Below are 24584 nucleotides of genomic sequence, written 5' to 3'. Positions count from 1 at the left end.
GTGAGTACTAGCAGTAAGTGATCCCAAATTTCTCCAGCACCTTTAGTCTGCACATCACAGTGACTGGTGGAGTAGAAACACTTGTCAAGATCAAAAATGACCAGAATTCCTCTGGTGGTGATTTCTCACCTCGTAAACAAACGTGCAGCCTCTGCGAGTCCAGAGGAGCTCCATGAAAGCTTATTTGTGCATCAAAGATTTGAAAGAAAAGAGCAGCCCTGTGGCTTTGACATGCTGACATTTTAATGAATGAGATGTTCCATTATCTCCCTCCCTTATTCAGTCTCTGCATTTCACCCTCCTTCCATCTTTTGTCATCTTTTTTCTACCTTCCTTCAATCTGTCTTCCCATTTGCCCCAAAGAGACGTGACAGAAGAGGAGGAAGAGGAGGAGGAAGACAGAGGGGAGGAGGGGAGTATTTAAACAAAAGTTTAATGGAAGAAAAGAGAGAAGAAAATGGTGGGATAACATTTTGAACAATGTCTGTCACAGTCGTGATGAATGAATTGGTGAAATGTTGGGTCGGTTATTAGTGTGTCAGAAATAATGTTTGTAAGAGAGGAGTTAATTGCACGGAAATTGTGACAAGACGGATTGTTGCTAGAATGGTTTCTTTCTGTGCGTGTGTGTGTAGCTGTTGAGTGTATGTTCATATAAATCTGGGCTTACGTGTCCATCATGGTGTGCTTGTATGTCTGATACTGTTTTTTAGTGGGCGTCCACATTTAATATGTGAATACATATTAATATTTCTGTGTTTGTTTGTGTTCTGGTGCCTGCAATGCCTTGTGAGGACACATTTTATTTTTAGAGCTTCAGCAGAAGGAAATTTGTCAGTCCTTACTTCTTTAAAGAGCTGTTTGAGCTGTTCCCGGTTTTAGGATATGAAAACGTTTAAGGTTAAGTAGGTGTGTGTATGTGTCCTCACCTTCTCTCCAAGGGCTTCTTGGTACATCTCAGCATTGGCGAAGTAGAGGGTGGCAGAGGAACGGAAGATCAAAATCCCTGGCACTTGCTTCACCTGAAATCAATCAATCAGTTTATCAGTCAAACAGGTGTTGTGCTAAATGTTAACATCAGCATGCTAACATTCAGTTAGCAGCAGGAAGGTTAATGTGTTAGCATGCTCACATAAGCACTTAACTCAAAGTACAGCTGATATTAATGGTAAAGTCTTGCAGGTAGTTGGTTACAAACCAACAAGTTTTGACCTGATGATGGCGCTATATGGAAAGAAGGGGATCGCCAAAGTCTTTACAGTTCATCCTGAGTTGACCATGAATGTGTGTTCCAAATTTTATGGCAAACCATCCGGTAGTTGTTGAGACATTTCACATAAAACCACACGTCAACCTCAGGGTGGTGCATCATTTAGGGACCACCGACATCTGACCAAAGTGTTGACATAATCTAGTAGTCTAGTAGATGTTGAGATACTTTCGTCAGGGGACCATCAAAGTAAGGAGGCTTCATCCTCTGGGTAACTAAAATTCATGGCAACCTTTTTAATAGATGTCAACAGACCATCGCTGCCATTAGTAGAGCCACATGACTTTAGGTTTAAAACTAGCACCATAAATTTAACTGTGCATCTGACTCAATATATAAATATCCTGTCGACAGTTTTTTTCCCTGACTGGCTTTAAAAAACAAGTACTTTAGCTTTCACACATTGTCCTGGGTACACTGACTGTTAAATGCTGCTTGGTACAAACAAGACGTTACATAAGATTCACAGGGGCTACATCTATATTGTGTTTAATTGCAGACCAGTGTGAAATGAATTCTCTCTGATGTCCTGTCTTATTAATAGTTCAGGGATGTATTGTGTTCATTAGTTCCTCATATAAAAGCAGTAATGTATCCCAGGTTTTCCTGTCTCTGACTAGGTGTGATACTCAAAATACAGAAAATACTGATTTCTGCCTTCAAAGATAAATATTGGTAGTAACACATTTGGCAGGTAGCACTTACTGCCAAATTCTGCTTTTCTATTTGGAAACTGACATAAAAGACACACCTCTTTATCTGACTCTTGGCTATAATGTCAGGGACAAAAGAAACTAATGGTCAGGTGTGCTTTATAGACTGCTCACTCTCAAAAACCCTACTGCATTTGTCATAAAAATCTGCTCTGATTATTCCATTCATCTCTGGCCTCTCTTATGCCTGCTTTCATATTATTTAAATGTAATGTGCCATACCTGATTGTAGTCCTCCAGAGGCCTGTAAATATCAGTATCTGGGACCTGTCCTAATATGGAGTATTTAGGTCTGGAATACACACAAAACAAACAAGTGTAAAAACAATTTGTAGTACTTTGTGCCTAAGTATGGTCTGCAAGAGAAGGACTGAATGAACTGTTTGGTGGAGTGACTGATAGCTTAATGTTCAACTTGACACACTCTCTCACTGAACATGTGTATGTTTATTAGTGTATAATTGTGGGGGTGTGTGTCAGTGTATTCCTACAGCTGTGTCCTGAAGATGACAGTGAGCATGGAGAAACCGATGGCAGCGGCTAGTCCCAGGTCAGGGTTGAATAGCACGGTGAAGATGAAGGTGGCCACCCAGACCACCTGGAGATAGACAGAGAATGAGAGTGAGGATAAGTAACAACTGGTGGGAAAACAAAACAAGTCTAACAACCCATGCATGTAGCATTTATTACATGTGAGAAGCAAAAGTGTTATACATATTAAACAAAATAAAACTTTGCTGTTAATGCTTATTAGTAGTGAAGGAAAAGGTGATGTTTGACTTCTGTGGCACCACAGCAAAGGCCATATTGTTACCTAAATCCTAAATGCTGCCCTATCAGCTTAGACAACTTTACAAAGGTGTATTTCATCAGCTGTATGGATTTATGTTGCAGTAACACTGTGTCAGCAGAGTGGGAAAAATGGGAAAACCTCTCGCTTTTACAAGTTTGGAGTATTCACACATTAATCCCTTGGATTTTAAGATGTATAGCCATGTTGCTAGCTTTGTTGTCACACTAGCCTAAATTTTCTATTTTGTTACATATTTCTAACAATTTGTTAACAACTGAAACCTGACAATTTATTTACTTTTGATTTTATCTTAACTGTATCTACCAGTAGTAACTGCTTTGCACCCATCCCGCCACTGGTTTGGACACTTCTGTGGTTTCCTTTCAAGATATATCAAAGTAAATTTATAAATTTACAATATCTTCAGCATCACTCCACTGAGTGCTGAGGTGACTGCTTTTATGTGAAAAATGGCATGCTACCATGCTAATATGTACTACACATTCAGCATGTAAACATTAGCATGTTAACATGGCAATAGAAAGCTGACTTAGCATGCTCATTTTTGCAAGTCTGAGTGAAACATTATCATGACGTCAAAATACAGGGAAAGCTGATAGTATTTTGGTCATTTTGATTTATCATGCTCATATATTCATTTACCCCGTCCCGTTTGGGCCCCCTTAAGTGGGAATGTTACCTGTGTTGAGAAGTTTCCAGTCATAAAGTCAAATTTTCAGTTAGGGAAAATTTAACCAGCAACTGTAGTATAGTGTGTTGCCACGCCACGCACACTATGCAAACATGTTAAGCATGCAAAGTTGAGCTTGTTAGCACTTTCCACGCATACAGTTAGCACAGAGTTAGCATGTTATCATGTTAACTGTATCCTAATAACAGAATGTAACAGGCTTGTGCAAAACTGTGCTAATGATCTATCATGCTAAGATTAGTGAGTTAGAATGCTACAGAACGGGGCGCCCACTGGCTCACCTGGTGGAGTGGGTACCCCATATACGAAGGCTATGTCAGCCACGGGTTCAATTCCAACCCACAGCCCTTTGCTGCACATCATCCCCACTCTCTTTTCCTTTCACTCTTAAGCTTTCCTATCCAATAAAAAGAAAATGCCAAAAAAATCATCTTTTAAACTAAAATAATGACAGAGAATCTTAGCAATAACAATAGAATATGAGAATAGGTGAGGCTGACAGGAATTATTGTTGATAAATGATCATTTGTTTTCGGGGTTTTCCTGAAGAAAGTTTATCTGAACTAACAATGTCATAAATAGTTTGTGAGGCACTAGAACTGAGAAAATAATGTTTACTCCAACAAAAAAATAAAATATGCACACCATACGCAGTACATCCTGTTACCAACATATTAATGATGATATATCTTCCCAAAACATTAACCATTTTCTTGTCTACCTTTTTGCACACTCACCATGTCTACTCTGTTGCTCCTCCACAGTGCAGGGATGTCCATGAATTGCTTCATCATGCCATGGAGGTTGACAAAAATGATGGCGGCCAGCACTGCCTGCAAAGCCAGTCAAATGTCATACAGTTTATATAGTGCACTCCAGTTTCAAGGCCTGAAACAGGAAGGTGAGTTTGTATGTTTGAGATAAATTCCTAATGTGTTTTTTGAAAGTTTTGTGTGCTCTTGTTAATAAGGCTGCTAACAAATGGCAAAGACTAGTAAGACCTGAGTGTCAGCATTTATAGTCATAATCTTCATATCAAAACTCAGCTTCACACAAGCTATCTTTTCAGATGAATGGCTTTAGATATATCAGTGTGATTAATTCATCGCCCCTGATGTTTTAATAATCTGTATAATAAGTAGCCTGTGAATCTCTTGGTGGTCTTATAGCAACACAACCTCAGCTGTTGTTGTCTCTTTGGAGAAGGACGATTTATAATTTTGCAAACACATTCATTCTCAGACTTGGACACACATGTGTATGCTCATGCTTGTGCACAGATGTGAACACACGCAAGCGCCAACACACACAGTACCTTCGGCAATTCTTCAAAGAGAGTTCCAATCCAGAGCGTGATGAAAAGGATAACTACTGCTGAGAGAGCCCCAGCGACCTGCAGCGAGGAGAGAGGGAAGATAGAGGCATGATGAATGGAAATCAGGAGAGAGAGATCAGAGGAAGAGAGTGAGAGAAGAAAAAGAAAGGATGAATGATGTAGTGGTTATTAGAGTGAATTGGTACATGATTATGAGAGGAGTCAAGGCATCATCGGTTAAAGCCTCTCCTCTCCTCTCCACCGTAATGGGCCTTAGCTGATTAATGGTGTTGTCTGACTAAATCGGTTTAGCCTCTCAGCAAATCTGTGTTTGTGTAGGTGGACTTCAACTATGTGAGCAAAAATCAATTCCCTAAGTGTTTTTTAATGATGCCACTTATCAGAGTAACGTTAATTATGACCGCTTTTTTCACTCTGTTTAACCTTTAAGTTAGCTCAGTTTCGTGGCTACGGGCAGAGTGGAGTGTCTGGATGAAAATACTGATCTGAAAAATGACCTCATGAAACATTCTTGTCAAGTTTAAAAAATGCCAGGCATGGAAACCAATAAGCATTCATCTAAGTGTTGTTGAAATGCTTCTCAGCTGTGTGCAATAAACACAGCAGAAGCTTCAAATATCATGTGAACTAAATAAAGAAAACAGTTATCCTAGCTTTTGAAATTTAACTTTATAGTAGTGCATCAGGAGCAGGATGAGTACTAGGTTATGTGCTAATACAGGACTACAGTATGTTGACGACAAGAGCAGCATAACAGATGTGTTAATAATGATTTTGCAAGATGTGTTGATTTTGTTTTTTAGGGAAAGTACTGCCATCCTGTTACAGTGCTACATCTTAAGGTCTAATATGGGCATTCATTGGAATGAAACAGATTTTTTTAGCAAGTGATCCATGTAACATAAACAAGCTCTCTCCCTATAAGATCGTGATATTGAGCCATCGCCCTGCTTAAAGCTGGGGTAGGCAGTTTTATCATATTATTATCATAATGTGCTTCAATTGGACTGAGAGAAAACTAGACTTTGGCACCCTCTCTTGGCTCTGTTTTCAGGCTTTAAAAAAATCTAGACTGTGACGGGAGACTTTGGCCAATCACAGGTGATTTCAAAGAGAGAGGGCGTTTCTGTTGGCTGTTTAAATGCAGATGCACATGCAAGTCTGGTGAAAGGATGAGTCAATGAAATATTCAATGTGGCTAGTCCTGCAGAGACAGTTCCTATTCCAACATTGGCAACAACTGCCTACACTGCAAAGCAACCCCAAAAAAGGATGACAGATTTCTCAAAAATAGAGTCTTAAAGAGTCGAACAACAAACGACATAAAAAAACTTGTCAATATCAATGAAGTGTTTGGAGATAGACAGAAAATGTTGCTACTACTTTAGCCTTCTGCTAACCGCAACCAAAGGCTCATAGCTGTAGGTACATGTTCACATTTATGTAGCCTCAAATCAAAGTGTGTCCTCCTCCCTCCCCGCTGCTACAGACCACCTTGCCAGGAGGAGAGCAGCTCCAGAGACGGACCCCCAGTCAGCAGCTGCAGCAACATGAATACAGCCAGCAGAGACACCAGTTCTGGGGGACTGCACAGCCCCAGCTACCTGCCAGATTAGCTAACAAGTGAGACACAGAGCTGCCGCTGGACACCAGCCTGACATGACACCCAGCGCTGGAGTTTGTGCTGGCTGAACTTGAGCCTCTGCAGCTGCTGACCGAGGGTCCGTCTCCAGAGCTGCTGCCCATTCTCCTCCCAGCAAAGCAATGGGTAGCGAGGTGTAGAAACCATGGGGTGGCTAGCTATCTACTTCTTGTCTCATTTGTTGTCTGATAAACTGAGAGAAAGAACGGGGCAAGGAGGGGCTGAGCAAATGAGCCACGTGCAACTGGACAGTGGTATAAGATTTGAAAAAAAAAAAATCAATGTATGGGTAATCTCTCAAGACAGATTCTGCAATCTACATTGTAGAATCTGTCGGCAGCCCTGTGTGAAAGACGACTAGAGAGGGGGGGAGGGCGCGGCTTTGAGTTTGAACGATGCTGCGCTTTAGCCAATCACAATGGAGGGGGCGCGGCCGAGACGTGCAGGTGTCCCCAGGAAATGCGTACCTACAGAAACAGCAAGCTCCACGTCCATAGCGACCGCTCCAGTAATGCCGTCTTGTCAACGTGAAAAAAATCCACCAGCAGATGTCTGAGTTACAACATGATTGAGCTAACTGGAGTAGTTTCATGTCGTATCCGGCAACGGGAGGCTTTTAACAGATGTTTATAGACTTAACAAACATCAGATTAGTCTACACGGTGATATAGTGACGTGAAAAATGTGATACATCAGATTAGTCTACACGGTGATATAGTGACGTGAAAAATGTGATATACAGCTAAACTCTGCTGGTTTTCTACCCGAAGTATTTGTAAACAACACGGCGATTCCCTGGGGGCACCGCCGGAAGTGAAGGGCGTGAGGCCCCTGCACTTCCGGTTAGTCAAAAACTCCGGGCTGTGCCTCCAGAGGTAAAGGAAGAAAAAAATTTTTTTTTTTTTTTTACTGATGGATTTCCAGATTGATGTATGGGAAACACTGGGTTAAGCATGTGTATATGCTCATGGTCATCTGGTTATACTAAAAGCTCTGTGCAAAGAGAGGTAAGAGTATTCTCACAATGTATTACACAAGGGCAGAATAATGTCCTCTCATACCAACCTGAGTCCTCCCCCCTGTGCTCTCCTGAACCATGGTGCGAGACATGGAGCAGCTGATGGCGAAACACTGGAAAATTCCTCCGATGGAGTTACTCAGACCCAGGGCGATTAGCTCCTAAACAAGGAAAAACACACTACTTACATTCAAGATATCAACCATAAAAAAGCCATACATCCTTGATTCCATCCATCACCTCCTTACCTGGTTGCTGTCCACCTTGTATCCATATTTTAGGGCGAAGATTCGTCCCAGTGAGATGGCGATGCCGTAGCCAACCACAGAGAGAGCAAAGGCATCCCCGATCACCTGACCAAACAGAGAGGCAGTTGGGAGAACAGGCGGCTGGAGGCTGGTGGACACGGACAGAGTAGAATACATCGGCCATTACAAATACTTCACTTTGCTTTGTTTAAAAACATTCCTGTGTGTTGGGTGTGTGTGTTTCTCACCCTGAGGGAATCAGTCCCACCACATCCACCCCATATTTATCCTCCAAGTTAACTTGCCAGGAGACCACTGTAGCAATAACAATCTGGGGAAACAGATAGTAAGAGATGCATTAGTGTGCGCCAGTGTAATAGTGTCTGTGTTTCACTTTATAAGGAACTAAGTGTCCCTAAAGTATATCATACACATTTCTGTATACTCACACCAAGCAGCTCCACAGGTATAGGAACAGGTAGTTTTTTACTCAAGTATGCGTTAAGTTCTTTTGTGAGGATGAGGCCGATTATAGCGACGATGCTGACCACAAGAGTACCAATGTTTGTCTGTGGGATGAGATAGCATATCTCCAACACAGTCTGGAAAGAAAGACATAATATAATTATTCCTTAAATGCTTATATGAGGAGGCATGTAACAAATAAGTAGCAGAAATATACACCAAATACATACAAAGCTCATTTTAGATTCTACCTGTCAGCTCAGCAAATGTTTTATGTTGTGGGAATAAAAGTGTGCGTACAAGATGGATACACATATTATACTTTCCAGCACAAGATGCTTGACTAAGTTTTAGGAATAATAGTTAAAGTTCATGTTCTCTCACTTGCAGAAATCACTCAGATCAAAAAAAATTATTAGTTTGAGCCCTACTCATTAAGAAATATATAAATAAAACATGTAGAAACAAGCATGTGTTGTTGAGTATGTTCTTTCTTACATATATCAATGCGAAGGGTCCACTGTATCTCACAGGGCTGATGCCAAAGGTGTATTTGAGCTGGGACACAATGACGTGGATGGCAGCTCCTGTGGTGTAACCTCGGACCAGCGGCTCAGACAGGTAGGTCACAACAAAACCAAACTTGACTAGGCCAAGCAGAATCTACGTATGCATAACACAGAATGGAAAAACTCATGGAGCTTCACATGAATAAGAACAAACAGGAACATAGTAGTCATGAACTTATCGCTTCAAAAGACGACCAGGAAAGCAATTCATACTTGACGCTCACTCACTCCTGTGCATGAAATTGACATTTATGGAAATACAAACTTGTTTACTCAGACAGGCGAAGGTGATAGCCAGTGTGTAGCATCACAGCTGCACGAGAAGAACTTCTTCCCAAATACAATAGCGATGCAAGCTTTTAGTATTTCTACAGTATTTTATTTTATTCACTGATGTATTCCTTCTCAGCAGCAGGTGCCTCTTGATGGTTTTGACAGCACATCTACCCAAAAAACAGCAAAGCCCAATGGGAAGATTGCTCTCAAGTATGTGACTTCCAGACCAGAGAATCAAGTGACTCCAATTTACCTGAAACAATCCAGACATGAAGGTGACAGCTGCAGCCACTCTGACCCTCTCTGCATCCCGGTTGATGACATCAACTATACTGGAGTTGGTCGCATTGTCCCATATCATAAAGTTGGAGTCTGGGGCTAATCGCTCTATCACCCCTCCTATCATCACACTCATCACCGCATATGTTCCTGAGAAGGGAGACAGAGACATAAAGACATGTTTTGCTGGCCATACAGTACAATAACATAATGGATATTTAGAGAGATGTTTTTCTCGCTGCCACTTTGGTCCTGAAACCCAATTTCTCACCACGACTGACGGGGTCATATGTGAATAGATAATCTTCTGCCAAAGTACAAACATTTCTAACCATTTTGGTTGGTGTACATTTTTGCTTTGTCTGTGCCCTTCTCACTGATTCTGTTGGAAGGTGATGTACTTACACCTACCAAACAGAAATGAGCAATAAGTTAAAAAAAAAAATGAAGTTCCTAAGGGTGATGAGCTGTTTCAAGCAGCGCTGGTTCCAGAAGTAAATGTCCTGTTCATTTTTGCACAGACAATGTTACATGACTCACAGTTGCAGCACTTCTATGACTTAGATCAGCTCTGTGGTATTAATCATCAGTGAAAAAGATTAACAGCTGTGTTAGAAAATATCTGCTTCTTTGGTTTAACAAAATTGCTACAAGCCTGTGTACATTAAACACTTTGGGGAGGAAGTTAATAACCCTAAAAGTGTATTTCAACAAAGAAATATCCAACTAAATTAATATCCAGTGTGCTGTGTTGTTACGACACACAGCTTTAAATCGTGTAATGTGCTTTACTAACAGTGTGTGGAAGTTAAAGATTGCGGTGTTGAGGAAACTGAAGACACATCTGCAACTTAAATGTTTACTTCTGAATTCTAAACTTGAAGAAGACAAATATCAAGTATGGCACATCATTTAAACTGCTGACCAGAGCATAAACTTAAATTACTGCTATATGGGAATGTACAGTAGAATGGGGAAAACACTTTCAGACCCAGCAGCTCCTCTCACTTCACATCTCTATTAAACTCAGAGCCTGAGTTGCTCATGTTGACAGAGAGATGCTACTATCAATCACATCAAAGAGCAGAGTAGCTTAGCTGTTTGTGAATGTTTAAGCGCTTTTTTTCCTCTCTTATTTACTCGTGCATAATTAAAACTTTAGAGAAATAGGGCAGTAAATCAGTCTGTGGGGACTTGGCTGGGGAACAAAAGTGTCGCCGGTCCAAGTCCCTGTACGGACCAGTTCACCTCCTGAGCACTGCCAAGGTGCCCTGTACAATGGCTGACCCTGTTCTACCTCTCTCATTTAATGCGTGTGTGGTGTGTGCATGAAAGAGGGAAAGGTGTAGAGACACATTTCACTGCCCATTGCTGTACTGTATGGATGGACAAATAAAGAAAATTAAATTAAAATAAAATGAAAGTTTGACACCAGGTCTCAGCTTTAAAAACAAGCACATCAACAGCTTTGACTGAAGCTGTTGCCCCTGTAGTCATCAATAGCAGCGAGCTAACCTTACCTTCCCTATGTCTGCACTTGTGCCTTGTGGATTAGGGAAGTCTGTTGGTAATTCTGCAATATTGCTTGCTCGTCTTTGAAGTACTATCCACACAACCTTGTGGTGGATTAACCCCCTTTGTCAACATGACCTGGTGTGCAGATACAGCAAGTGTTAAAGTACAAACCGACTGAGATGTGCTTGGACGTGCCAAAGATGAAGTAGATGAGGACTGGGTAGAAGGAGGAGTAAAGGCCAAAGACTGGGGGAACAGATGCTAACAGGGCATAGGCCATACCTGCAGGGATAGCAGAGGATAAATGTGAGTTCTTATAATACAGTAATAATTAGAAAACAGCTATAACAAGCAAGATACTGAGTAGCAGGGTAATATACAACCAACAGACTGACATTTAAAATAAATTATAACATCTCTTTCCTCGTTTCTTCCACCTGTCTGCCCCTCACTGCGTCTCTACTGAACTGATCTCCTGAATCTCCATCCTCACCCTGCGGCAACTGCATGATCCCCACACTGATCCCAGAGATCAGGTCACCCAAGGCGTTTTCTCTGATGGAGTAACGAGGCAGCCACGATACAACAGGAACACTATCCAGCAGGCAGCTCTTCAACCTGGCACCGGAACATCTGAGATTGTCAGAGAGACAGACAGAGGAAAGAAGAGTAAGAAGGGAGGATAGTATCAGCGTACATGTCAAGTCTGAACTCCAGGCTACTTGACTGATGTTGTTTTGACCCTGTTTTTGCCACTTTCGATGTTAACTTACTACATCAAGCTACCAAAAAAGTTAATAGATAATCTTTTATCATCTCTGTCTTTCGACCTTACGCTTACATGTTTGCTCCTGTAATAATTAAAGAACTAAACAGCATTCCTACATTTGGAAAGACATGACTTGCTGCTTTTGGTCTCAGACATAGATTTGGTCTTGACCCTGTTTGTGGATATCTATTTATACATTTGAACATGTTTTGACATCATTAAAGTATATTTTACTGACTTGTCAAGTGACTGTAGGTATGTTTATGCAAGTATTTATTTTGGACACAGACGACTCAAAGATACAATTTTACTGTGTAAAGAACCACATAAAAAACGTCTTCTTTTTCTGTTATTTCCAGGGATTTAAACCTAAAATGTGGACAAAAGTGGAACAGCTTTTAATGTGTACCCATATAATTGCATGTTGTACCTACCTGACCAAAGACCTTTTGACATGCACACCCCTGTACTGCTTTTGCAAGAAGACAATAACCAGTAGATAAAGCTGGACTTGTAACATACGTTGCTGAGTGTAATATGATGAGTGAAAAAGTCCTTGTTCATTTCATTTTGTTTATGCAATCAAAGGTCGGGGGTTCTAGCTTAAACTAAAATGTACAGGCAGAACACTGTACATTATTTAGTGCTTTGTTTGTTAAGAAATGTGGTGTATGAAGACTGAGATTTTTTCTTTTTTTTTGGACTTCGAATGTAAACAAGGTGCCAGTTAACATAAAATGCATCAAAATACAGCTTGTTTATTAAAAAAAAGTGTCAGGGGAGGAACCACCTGACAGAGGTCCTACAACTACCCTGCGTACACCTGACTCATGCAGGGCTTCTGCAGCTGGATTTGCCTCTAGCAAAGATGAGTTAGAACAGCAGGTGTAGAAAGGCTGGAAATAGGCAACTTATTTACTATATATACTGATAAATAATATAATTTCAATCTGTCATTTTGCAAAAGTGGCCCACGGGCAAAGCAAGTCTAGATATAGAGAGTTGAGGTGCACAGTAGATTACATGTGGGGAACTTTACCTCATCGACTTTTTGACCTTCTCAGACAGAGGTGTTTTTGAGTCAGACTTTTCTGCTATCTCATCCACTGCTCCTTCATCCAGGATGTCCCTTTGCACACTGTAGCCCATGCGTCTCCTCTCTGCCATGGCTATGACTAGCTGCAACATAAACAAAAAAATAGCTTCTTTTCTTTCCAAATGCTGGCTCCGTTTTTAGCAGAAAATCTGTTTTTTCATCATAAATGCACGAAATACTGCAGATGTATTTTCAACAGTGTTTCCATTTTGTTAGAAAAGAATTAAAACTATAAAACAAAAAGCACTACATGTTAACAAATCCATAAGATAAGGCACAATAACAGCTGTAAAACATACAATGTGTTAGTTTCATGTTCAATAATGTCCCTGATCACGATCTCTCTGAAACTGAACTTTTTGAAACTTTTGATAATAATTACCTTGTGTGTTCCAGCTGTATCAGAAAAATGTTTAATTATGTTGAAAATAGTTCCTGTACAAAACGCCCACAACCTACTGAAGCTCCGCGATGAACCGTGCAAGTTTCATGTAGGTTTTCAGAGGAGGTGATATAATGTTTTGTCCTCTATACTGATGTATTTTATCCAATCTTCCACTTCAGAGAAAACCGGTCCAACTCCAAGTCTATTTCTGGTCAGTGCTGTAATAACAATCTTCCACCTAAATTTAAAAAAAGGTTTCTTCAATCATAAGACGGCACATCCCTCTTTATGAAGAATTAATCCTCCCTGTGTGCAGTGGTCCCCGGGCTTCAAATTGAATCTGCTGTAGAGTTTTCCATCAGATCCAAGTGGCTCCAAGTGGTACCAAATGACAAGTTGTGATTGCTTTTTGTTGCAGTCAACAGATGAAGGGAAGGTTTAATTTTAAAATCCACCACAGAGAGGCTTCTCTGACCAAATAGATAAGAAGATAAACCCTTGCAGATATACTTTCTGCTTTCTTCTCTGTCTCCTCTCTCCTTCACTTGTCTGAGGGAGACACAGCCTCTGTCTATGTTGTGGTGCTGCTGCTGTGCCTTGAGACCTTGAAGAGAAATCTAATCTAAACTGGACATTGTTTTGGAGGGACGGGGCAAAGTTCTCAACCGTACGCTCAGTTGTTATAAAGAATGGTAACAAGCGCGGAAGAAATCAGAGATGACCACGCATTGGTGATCATTTACAGAGTAAGTTCACTGTTTTTGTACTTACTGTCATTGCTTTTTAATTTATTCTGTCATCTTTTGCCGAAAGAAATTAGCTTGAGACGGTATTTACAGCATAAATAACCACAGGAAACGCAACTAATGGGAGTTCGGGTGAATCCGGTCAAAACTGCAAAACATACAATAATATATTCACTTCACACTAGATGGTCTTAGATATATCTTATCTGTGGTCATACGTGTGTTTTTGTCTTATCTTGTATCCTTGTGTGATTAGATTAGTCAGCCATTTCAGCTCAGTCAGTGTTGTTCTTGTTAATTTATGATTACCCCACAGGAGACTGAATGGGAGGGCCTGCTTGATCACTGGAAGAAAAGATACTGATTAACCAGGCAGGACAAACAATGTGCTGTCTTGCTGTGTGTTTTATAGGTAACAGGCATTGATCTGTTCCATGCTGAGTCACACTTTTGTCTCTCATTTCTTTGCTCCTAGTGAATCAGACAGCTGAAATTGTCAAATCCCTAAAACAAAATCCCCTATGTACATCTCCTTGGAGTTCCTTTTGTGTGCTGGGACTGTAACCCAGACGTTGATGAAACGGGTGAGTACACAAGGAAGTTTTTTACTCTTCGTTATCCATTATTATCTTAATTCAAAGCCCACATTGTGATTCCCACAGAGGTCTAACAGATAAGGCATTGGCCTCCTAAGCCAGAGACTGTGCCTTTGAGTCCGAATTACTACAAGCAGCAACAGCAGAGTGGCGCAGCGGAAGCGTGCTGGGCCCATAACCCAGAGGTCGATGGATCGAAACCATCCTCTGCTAACAGTGTTTTACAGAGGGTTCTTCCATTGCTTTCTGACTGACACACTAACGTGGATTAAACCTTCATTTGTAGCCACTGAATGTGTCAACAGTGTAAAGCCGGGTTCACACTGGACCGCTTGCTTTCGGCACCAATGTTAAACATGGCCACTTGCGATCTGCAGTGAAAGTCTCAGTGTCTGGTCTATTTCTCCTGTGAGCCATGAGCTAATCTGGCTGGAAAACACACTGAAAATGTATTGTAAACAATACAGTATATATGAATGATCTGACTATGATAAATAACACACACACACACACACACACACTCACACTCAAGCAGAGACAGAGCTCTACATGTGATTTACACAGAGCAGAGAGCAGAATCGCTAGCTGACCGGTGCAGAGAAATGTGGCTCTGGTGTGACCGACTAGGCAACTGCTAACGGGCGTCTACATGACAATTAACAAATCGGGGTGCTTCCGTGTCCAGTGTGAACCCGCCGTAATGCAACGAGAGTTAATAATCTGAAATCACAAAGACAGTGCAGTTAAGTCTGGCTCTAGCCTGGTTCCAGACCATAGACCCCGTGCACTCAACTGAGTAGGCTTGCATCTCTGGTCTGGCATACTGCAATGAATTTGCGATTTATCTCGTCCAAACGATGGACGGACCAATGAACGCCAGGGGTGGGAGCGGGTCTAGCGATTAGCCAATCAGCGCCACGCTGATGTCAAGCTGTACGCCGGTGGGTAACTGGTGAGGATAGCAACAATGGCGACCGCTACAGATCCTACAGACCACATTAACGATGCTATCGAGGTATTTCGCCACTACTCGCGTTAATGGCGGACCAAATTAAGGAAGCTGCTAAACTGGATTTAACGGCGATGTAGCTGGGCGTGCACGACAACAGACACATTTTAAACGGGCAATGCTCGCTTGTTTTCGGCACCCCCGAGGCATGGATACTAATGACGTCAGATTCTGGGTGAGTCGTTGATCTCTACTGATTGGTTAGGGAAAAATCAAATTCCCTCCCCCTTGTAAATCGCCTTCAATGGAGGCGATGTCAGACTGAAGGTTCTGGGAGCTTCAGTCTGACACTCAGGCTAGTCTGGCTCTCTTTGGGTTATCTGGCTTCACTGAGCCCGGCACTGGTGATCTTGGATATCCGGCACTCAGAGCTGGTTGTTAACTGATGCCGTTTTCCTGGGTTTCCCCATGCAGCAACAAACACTTTTTTTTTTTTTTTTTTTTACAAAACTACAACTGCGATGGCATTAATGATGTACAAAACCGATCACTTTTGTTATTTCACTGGCAAGATTTAATAAAACATAAAAGCTGGCCTTCAGCAGCACTGTGCACACACACCACAACAGCAACTGATAGCTGAGCAACCCACTAATCCCATTTTGTGGTAGAACGCACTTACCAATTTAATGCTGGAAATGCATAATACAATTTATGCCTGTTCAAAAATTCAATAGTATTGTGGTACTGGAGCTCGGTCTTGGGCTTCAGACTGGTCTCAAGATCTTGAGGGTCTCGTCTCAAAATAGTTTGCATTTTCACTTGTATCGGTCTCAGACAAAGAGGACACAGGATTGTAATTCAAGACCAGCCAAGACCACAACTGCACTAAAATGCTGGCGCAAAAGAGTGTTGAAAATGATGGCTAACTTGATTTCAGCTCCCTACTGTTGTATTTGTTTGCTTAGAGAAAATTACGGAAAATTACCACACATAAAATTCACTCTTGCAATTATTTTATCGTGACATTTCTCATGGTACATTTTTACATACACACGAATTTACAGTGTGGCAATAAAAAAGGTGAATGAAGAAGAAGAGAGGCCATGGTTTGCATGGTACACAATTTATCTTGAGTGTGTCATGCAGTGTGGGATTTGCACTGGTCTGATCATGGTCTTGAGTCAAGTCTCGCCCTGCCTTGGTCTTGGTTTTAAGGTGGTTTTTCCTCTTCTCTTGGTCGTGTCTTGGTCTCAATACACTCTGGCCTTGGTTATGACTTGCTCTCTGTTTAGGTGGTCTTGACTACAACACTGAAAACTGATACAGTCACTCTCGACTCCTATGAATTTGGGATATAAACCACCTACCTACTGTGGGCGTCAGAAAAACAGACTTAGTTCAGGCCAAGGTTACCAGTGTGTTAGTCATTAGTGAGCTCACCCCAGGGATGTGCTGAAGAATCATCTTTAATCGAAAATGAGCCGACTGTTTTATAGTTGTAGTTTTTCCCTATTTTTCTGGACACATTTTGGTACAATGTCACAGATTTTGTCTCTGGAGCTTTACTGTGTCTCCATGTGTCTCCCTCTCCTCTTTCTAATTCTCTTGATGTCTTTGTTTTCTCTCTGTTACTGCCACAGTAGCATCAGGGGCCATTGTTATCTTAATTTAGACCCCACACTGTGCCTCCCATATTGCTGTTTAATAATGGTACTCACTGTTCGGCAATATATCTGGTCAAATGTGTGGTGTGTAAAGCCCCAGTAGCCTAATGGATATGCCACTGGCCTCCCGAGCAGGGAATTGTGGGTTTGAGGTCCATCTGGTGTGTCTGATAGCAGAGTGGTGCAGAGGAGGCACACTGGGCCCATAACCCAGAGGTCAATGGATTGAAACCATCCTCTGATAGTAGGACTTAATTATAAAGTCAGGGTCCTGTAGTGATCATTACTTCTCAGAGGTGGCTGATTATAAATTTTGATCTAATCCTCTGAAATGAACCTGCTCCAAGCCTTGCAGCATTGGTCACCATGGTGATCTACACCAAAAAGTGAGCCAGCTTTGTGAGACAGGAAAACCCAACCTTTACCTAAAAATAGCTGGCTAACATGCTAATTTTGTTTTGTGGTTGAATTAAATTTACCTATGTAGTGCTGAAAATGCATCACACAAAACTCAATACAGGGTTGCCCATTGTAACCGAGTGGGGCAAAAGCCGGGCAGAGGAAAGTGTCCGGTTTGGTGACCTCAGAATTGCATCCTTAGTCTTTGCAGACAATGTGGTCCTGTTGGCTTCAGTGCACCATGACCTCCAGCATGCACTGGGGCAGTTTGTAGCCGGTTTTGAAACAGTTGGGATCAGAGTCAGCACCTCCGAATCTGAGGCTAGTTCTCTGCCTGAAAACAGTTGATTGCCCCCTCTGGGTTGGGAGAGAGTTACTGCCCAAGGCAAAGGAGTTCAAGCGTTCTGGAGTCTTGTTCATGAGTGAGGGTAGAAGGGAGCGTGAGATGGACAGGTTTGGCAAGGCGTCAGCAGTGATGCGGGGCGCTACGCCAGTCTGTCATGGTGATGAGGGAACTGAGCCAGAAGGCAAAACTTTCAATTTACTGGTCCATCCATGTCCCAGCCCTCACCTATGGTCATAAGTTCTGGGTAGTGACTGAAAGAATAAGATCGCAGAAGGGTGGCCGGGCTCAGCCTTAGAGATAGGTTAAAGAGCTCAGACATTCGGAGGAAGTAGAGTAGTGTAGAGCCACTGCACCTTCACGTCAAAAGGTGGCAGTTGAGGTGGTTCGGGTATCTGATCAGGATGCCTCCTGGGCGCCTACCGTTAGAGGTTTTCTGGGCACATCCAAGTGATAGGGGGCCCTGGGGCAGAGCTAGAACACGCTGGAGGGATTATATATATCTCATCTGGCCTGGGAACACTTTGGGGTCCCCCAGGAGAAGCTGGAAAGTGTTGATGGAGAGAGGGACATGTGGAGTACTTTGCTCAGCCTGCTGCCCCCGCGACCCAGCCCAAGATAAGTGGATGAAAATGGATGGAAGGATGAAACTCAATACAGTTACTCTCCACTCACTCTAACAATATGGGATATAAGCCATCTACTCTAGATGTCAGTAAACAGCATTAGTTCAGGCCAAGGTTAAAAGACTTGTACCAGTGTGTTAGTCATTAGTGAGCTCACTTCAGGGATGAACTGAAGTACCATCTTTGAGCTAAAATGAAGGAACTCCAGATTTCTTTAGAGACTGTTTTATTGTTCTAGTTTTCCCCTGTTTTTCTGGACTCTTTTTGGTACTATGTCACAGATTTTGTCTTTAGTTCTCTATTCTGTCAGAGCTTTACTGTGTCTCCATGTGTCTCCCCCTCTCCTCTTTCTAATTCTCTTAATGTCTTTGTTTTCTCTCTGTTACTGCCACAGTAGCATCAGGGGCCATCATTATCTTAATTCAAACCCATTTTGTTGCTTAATAGTTGAACTCACTGTTTGTCAATAGAACTGGTCAATTTGTTATGTGTGAAGCCCAAGTGGCAATCTCTTCTATTGCTTTCTGACTGGCACAGTAACATAGATTAAGCCTTCATTTGTAGACACTGAATGGGTCAACGAAGGAATCAAACCAGAGCTGATTATCTTAAATCATGAAGCAACTTCACTGTCGTCTGGCTCTCTTTGAGTTATCTGGCTTCACTGGGCCTAACGTAGGTGATCTTAGATAACTGTTATCAAAAAAGCCAATTATTATCTGGCTCTGTTAACACTGGGTTTCCCAATCCAGCTACGATCACGTTCATGTGAAAGAAGCTGAGCTGTTTATTATAACGCCAGGGCCACACCGCGCTGCGAATAGCCTCGAAGTGCCGAGAAGCGAAGCTAGTTTCTTTTCGGCGGCCATGTTAACTGATTGTGTCATCCACACCGGCCGCGCAGCTCCGCAGCCGGCCCTGCAGCGATTGTTTCGGCGTCTGGTCTATTTTCTGTGCGAGCCGCGAGCGAATGTGTCAAGCCTGGCAGGAAGTCAAACAATGGAACAACAACCGGTCACATCCGGTCAATTTTCAGAATAAAACAAATTTCAAAATAAAACACCCCATTTGACAAATGCGATGTATATATGTGTGTGTGTTTATATACATATACTCATTACTAAGAAGTGGACATACATGTACAGTTGTTAGGAAAACATGGCGTATAATTTTATGAGGTTATTTACTTACCCATGATGGAAAAACAGCCCCAAATGTGACGGAGACAACAGCTGGGAGCAGAAGCGCTTGTCGACTGGCGTGGAGAAATGCGCGTCTGATGTGAATGGGCTTGCGCGAGAATTTCGGTGCGCTGCGCTGCGCAGCACTTCGTTGGCAGTGTGGCCCTAGGGTAAGTGTAACATGTCTGATATGTAATCTTTTCCCAGGTGGAGAGTGTATACTGCAAACCCTGGACTTAGGCCACACCCAAACTAATACGTTTTCATTTTAAAGTGGCGTTTCAAAACAAAAGTAATCTCCGTAGACATGAGCATTTTAGATCCACATCACAAATATGGCAACATATAAAAGTGGTACCAGAGGCAGTATCCACCAACAGAAGAAACCATGGCAATGAGATAGGGGTACCCACAAAATGTATGTAGACCTAGTTCTAATGTTTTGGCTTGACTGATAAAACCCAATCGAGTAGCGAATGTGGGTGTCTGCGGCATCAATTTGAAAAGTTTCCGCCTGTCCAGACTAAAACACAACCCGGAGTTTTCAAATTAAAACAGGGTCAACAGCGTTTTCAAAGGTCTTTGGTTCAGTTATTTAAAAAGGCAGAGTAGTGTGGACACTTGGCATAAACATAATAATAGTTTTATAACAAATACTGTGTGGATGTGGATGTAGCCTTAGTATATCAGGTATCAATATCTGAGGTTCTCCAAAATATCTTAGACCCAAGTTCTTACAGTTTAGTTTTGCCACATGTTCACTTGGTTCTCTATGTTCACTTAATTCATTTAGATCGTTCAGCACAGATACTTGCAATAGCTGACTCAACATAACAGCAATAAGACCCCCACCTCACAAACACACATACGACCACTGACTTAGAAACACGATAGATAAAGTATATATTCGTAGAGGTCTTCCGTTCAGCTTCATTTCTGTGGTACACTTCCTTTTTTAAACTCAGGTATTAGTAGTATCCTGCTTGTGATTCAATAAAATGCCTTCCTCTGTTTAACCAAATTGATTCAGTAAGCAGTTTTTACTACCCTTTGCTTTTCCCTGTGAACATTCCTTATTTCCTTTAAGGTTATTACTTTTAGGTATTCGTTTTAAATAATCAATCCTGACACAAAAGGGGACAAGGTCCAAGGCCTGATCATATTTTATGGTTGTAACTTGTTTATTTATGATTAAAAATGTGTGTAGTTTGATATGTCAATAAATTTGACCAATTTTAGAAACAGTAACAAGCTAAGACGCTGTTTATTAGGAAGTACCTGTTTGAGGACATTAAGACTTAATTGTTGTCTCGTTTGAGGACATTAAATGTCATTGACAATGTTTAATTTTTCATATTTATTGGGTCCTATAGGAATTAAAAATGCATACCAAAGTTTGGATCTCAGGAGGATATGTATATAGATATCTGAGATCTTAGGAAAAAAAGCAAATAAATGTGATTCTTCTTTTGTTTCCTTGGATTTAGTTCCTACCAGTCATCTTGGAACGGTATAATATCCAGATGTCAGTGTCCAGAAAAAATGTTGGCATCCACAAGCAGCCATGACAGTCCAGAAACCCAATGAAGCAGCTCCACATTGTCAACAGAAACTACTCTTCCTAGAAGAAACAACAGATTTGTGTTTATATAGTAATTTACATAAACAGCCATGTCAAGTGTCACAATAATTTCTGAACTAAATTATCTCTTTTTTTCTTTTTTATCTCGTTTTCAAAATAATACAATTCTTTACGTTTTTACACCACATGAGACTTTAATTTAACTCAAACACAAAAATTCCCTTATGTGTTTTACTAAAGCTAGCACAACAGCTTTAAGCAATTAGCTAATGTAACATGCTGCACTTAGCTTAGCTTCTAGAGAGTGAGCGGGTAGACAGCTAACTGCAAAAAACCTTATTTACTTCACATCACACGAAATATTACATATACTGGCGGGATTTAGTTTACCATATTTCTCAAGAAAATTACACACAAACAATTCAATTCTATTACAACAAAATAGTAATGCTAACCAGCTAACTTTAACTCACCACAATAATCCTCTTAATTGGAAAGAAAGGTAAGATGTAGTTCGCCCTTCTCCCTCTCTGACAGCCATTTAACGTTCCAGCGTTGTAATGTTCCTTTACAATACCGCCAGCTCCACTCAGTGGTCCCTCTTGGACATCTTACATTGCAAATTTTTTGTTTTACTTTTCAGAAACTTGAATGAGTTTCACACATAGACTGTCAAAGGTTTTATACATACAGTTTACCCGCCTGGGCTGAGCGAGGGACACCGACGCCTGAAGTGCGTAGGAGGCTTTTAAGGGGCATCTGTAATTCGGGGCTTCAGAACATAACCTTGGTGACACCAGCAACATTATCAGAACCATGAACATATAAATCTCGACATAATAACGTCCTGAGCCAGATTTGTATAGTTTCAAGTTTTACTGACGTTTGTCGTAAGCAGAGTGGCGCAGCGGAAGCGTGCTGGGCCCATAACCCAGAGGTCGATGGATCGAAACCATCCTCTGCTAAATTTATTTTCTCGGAGGTTCCCTTCTATTATTTTCGGATGGACCCTGAAGGGGCTTTAAACTGAAGTGAAACAAACCGGAAGTACAAATGTCCGCCGCTGGTCGATTTTTTCTAAATTTCTTTCCCTCTCCCTTTTTATTTTAAATTGAGTTACTTATTTATCATGTACAAATTTGTTTTTTTTGCATTGTAATGATGATCAATAAAGGGGAGTGTTATAAACCATTATAAAATGTATTCATAAGAAGATAACAAAATAAGACAAAATAAATTAAAAAACATTAAAAGATAAATGCAAAAATAAGCTTACAATGTTGATGATAATAGGAGCCACCATCCTTTTAAAATGGATTCCTATTTAAAACAAGCAATTTGCTTATCTGTTACTACTGCTAATAATAACAATATTTTTTTATAACCCTAAGAAGTGCTTTAAATGTAGTTTGACTAATCGTTTGTTTTGATGCAGAGGAGGCAGACTTCACTGTCAAAATAACGACTATCATCTGGTATTCAATAAAAAAGATAAATAAATAAGGTGTGATGTGTGCATTTTAGCATCTTGAAATCATGCTGCAGATGCAGAGAAGCATTATCCACCTGTGTCCTTTATAAAAGAAGCAATGATTATCCACATGGTGACTTTATTTGCTGACATTAAACCTGTAGCTGCCTTGGGTGTGTGTGTTTTTGGGGGACTCGTCAACAAAGGGCACTGGTTGTGGAAAAAGAAAGAAAATAAACTGCACTGATACAGGCAATATGACTGACACAATAACATGGATTGATGTCTTCTTTCTGCTGGAAATTACCTTTCACTCCAGTTCTCTATGAAGTGGGTTAGTTGTCTTAATTTGTCTGGTTATGAACAAATGAAGAACATTTTTCACTGGATGTGAGAATAACTTTTGATGGTCTTAATGTAGGTGTGTAAAACCAGCCTTATATGTGTAGTATTTGACATAAGGGACTGTATGAAAATTATAGAGTGGGTAGGATAAGAGGCAGAAAAGGGGAGCACTGTGTGTTTTTCTTGTTGCTCAGGGGACGCTCTTAACTGTCTGTGGAGTGACACATGGGAATGTTTTGGGTGTGTTTACAGGTGCAACAGAACTCACTTCTGACCACACCCAAAGGTGAAACAGGCTTGAAACATTTAACCAGGTAGGGCAGTGAAACCAAGCAGCAACCTCCAGGCTGAAAAATTAAGCCAACACTAAAGTGCCAAAAGCTGCAGTTCTTTGAAACGGCCATTTGAGATTGGTTCCAGAAGCGACTCAATCCCCAAAGACTCCCATGTTAAAATGCTGAACTTTACAGCAGAAATAAACATGTTTACAGCCTGGTACAAATAACAGTTTTGGTCCCTAGAGCTAGTTTTCCCCCTTCATGACAACTGTACAGTGTGGATTTTTATATAACTCACTTGCTTACATTTTATTAAGGCTTAAAATGATGCATGCATAATGCAGTGGGCCACTTTGAGAATCATGCTGTTTGTAGATAGTATCTTAGGCTTCTCAGTTAACCTTCTCTCCTGCACAGCGCCTGCCTCTCCCCCAAATATGGTAACGTCTGGCTCCAAAAAACAAGATGGCTACAGCTGAAATGCCTAACTCGAGGCTTCAAAGCGGGAGTCCACAAACCAATAGATTCAAGCCCCATCTTGGGTGACTGTGTTGGTTTTGCTCAAGTCTCTAATGCTTCATGTTTAGATCTGACACTACTATTTAATGGAAGTGTACATTTTCTTATTTCACAGAAAGTTTTTGACGTCCAACACAGTGTTTTTTTCTTGCTTGCTTTTGATACCGCAGGTTTTCATGTTTGTAGATATATTTTTTTTAAGTTAAGATGGCCACCTGTTTAAAGTTTTCTCTCACTTCATTTCACAGGGGACTGGTGTCTGGTGAGGTCTGATTGGATTTTAATTTCTGGAAAGTGTTTGTGGCAGCAGCGGGGCCAGACTGATAAAGCGAACAAAACAGAATGTTGAATTCACGTCATCAGGATGGTCTTACAAGCCTACAAATGTGTGTTTCCAGTGAGGAGAAAAATTCCTCTAAGATCTCTAAATGTGGGCTCTGGGTTTGTTGAGAAAAGTCAAAAACAGCCTCTCAGCTTCTGAAGTTCTTTACAGCGCTTTTTCTATGTGTTTCAACCAGTGGCAGGCCAGTTCTGTTTCCTCAGCCAGTGAAAGAAGACCTCCATTAAAAACAGCAGGACGGAAGGAGTGGACTTTTACCCCCATGTTCATAGAATGACTCACACAGCTGGCACCAGCTTTTATTTATGATCGAGTTTTATCAGTACGAGAGGGCTAAATATGACTCTTAATATCTCAATATTAATTTAATCAGTTGGCAAACCACTCTTATCAGTAATGACTCTGTTGTAATAATGAATCTCTTGGACATACAGTAGCCAATAAATTTTGAAAAGC

General features: G+C 41.2%; 1 protein-coding gene, 1 long non-coding RNA gene and 2 other non-coding genes across 6 annotated transcripts in view; 3 read left to right on the top strand and 1 right to left on the bottom strand.

The window, feature by feature from the left end:
* slc26a6 (solute carrier family 26 member 6) overlaps nucleotides 1-14104 on the bottom strand; it is a 22537-nt gene extending 8433 nt beyond the window's left edge. The window contains exons 1-15 of one of the 2 annotated variants that reach the window (XM_050066135.1): nucleotides 13858-14104; nucleotides 12645-12784; nucleotides 11330-11469; nucleotides 11008-11118; nucleotides 9296-9471; nucleotides 8696-8860; nucleotides 8182-8334; nucleotides 7981-8063; nucleotides 7733-7880; nucleotides 7532-7645; nucleotides 4804-4881; nucleotides 4226-4321; nucleotides 2475-2581; nucleotides 2206-2275; nucleotides 930-1022 (exon numbers count right to left, since the gene is read on the bottom strand). In XM_050066135.1, the coding sequence (XP_049922092.1) occupies nucleotides 930-1022; nucleotides 2206-2275; nucleotides 2475-2581; nucleotides 4226-4321; nucleotides 4804-4881; nucleotides 7532-7645; nucleotides 7733-7880; nucleotides 7981-8063; nucleotides 8182-8334; nucleotides 8696-8860; nucleotides 9296-9471; nucleotides 11008-11118; nucleotides 11330-11469; nucleotides 12645-12784; nucleotides 13858-13863 (1680 nt within the window). In that variant the 5' untranslated portion in view covers nucleotides 13864-14104. Of the gene's footprint in view, nucleotides 1-929; nucleotides 1023-2205; nucleotides 2276-2474; nucleotides 2582-4225; nucleotides 4322-4803; nucleotides 4882-7531; nucleotides 7646-7732; nucleotides 7881-7980; nucleotides 8064-8181; nucleotides 8335-8695; nucleotides 8861-9295; nucleotides 9472-11007; nucleotides 11119-11329; nucleotides 11470-12644; nucleotides 12785-13083; nucleotides 13225-13857 lie in introns of those variants that run through there. The other variant, XM_050066136.1, reaches the window with a different exon arrangement.
* Nucleotides 13704-24584, top strand: LOC126403460 (uncharacterized). Of its 2 annotated transcripts, XR_007571315.1 has the most exons (4): nucleotides 13704-13832; nucleotides 14308-14416; nucleotides 24037-24174; nucleotides 24307-24584. It is a non-coding gene; the product is annotated as an uncharacterized LOC126403460 (long non-coding RNA). The 2 variants fall into 2 exon arrangements; XR_007571314.1 differs by having other exon boundaries at nucleotides 24037-24584.
* trnam-cau (transfer RNA methionine (anticodon CAU)) lies at nucleotides 14570-14641 on the top strand. The gene has a single exon. It is a non-coding gene; the product is annotated as a tRNA-Met (tRNA).
* trnam-cau (transfer RNA methionine (anticodon CAU)) lies at nucleotides 22069-22140 on the top strand. The gene has a single exon. It is a non-coding gene; the product is annotated as a tRNA-Met (tRNA).

This window comes from Epinephelus moara, chromosome 16 (genome assembly GCF_006386435.1).
Source record: "Epinephelus moara isolate mb chromosome 16, YSFRI_EMoa_1.0, whole genome shotgun sequence".
NCBI classification, from domain to species: Eukaryota; Metazoa; Chordata; class Actinopteri; order Perciformes; family Serranidae; genus Epinephelus; species Epinephelus moara.
Note: the sequence above shows the minus strand (reverse complement) of the source record. Positions and strands in the feature narration are given on the sequence as shown.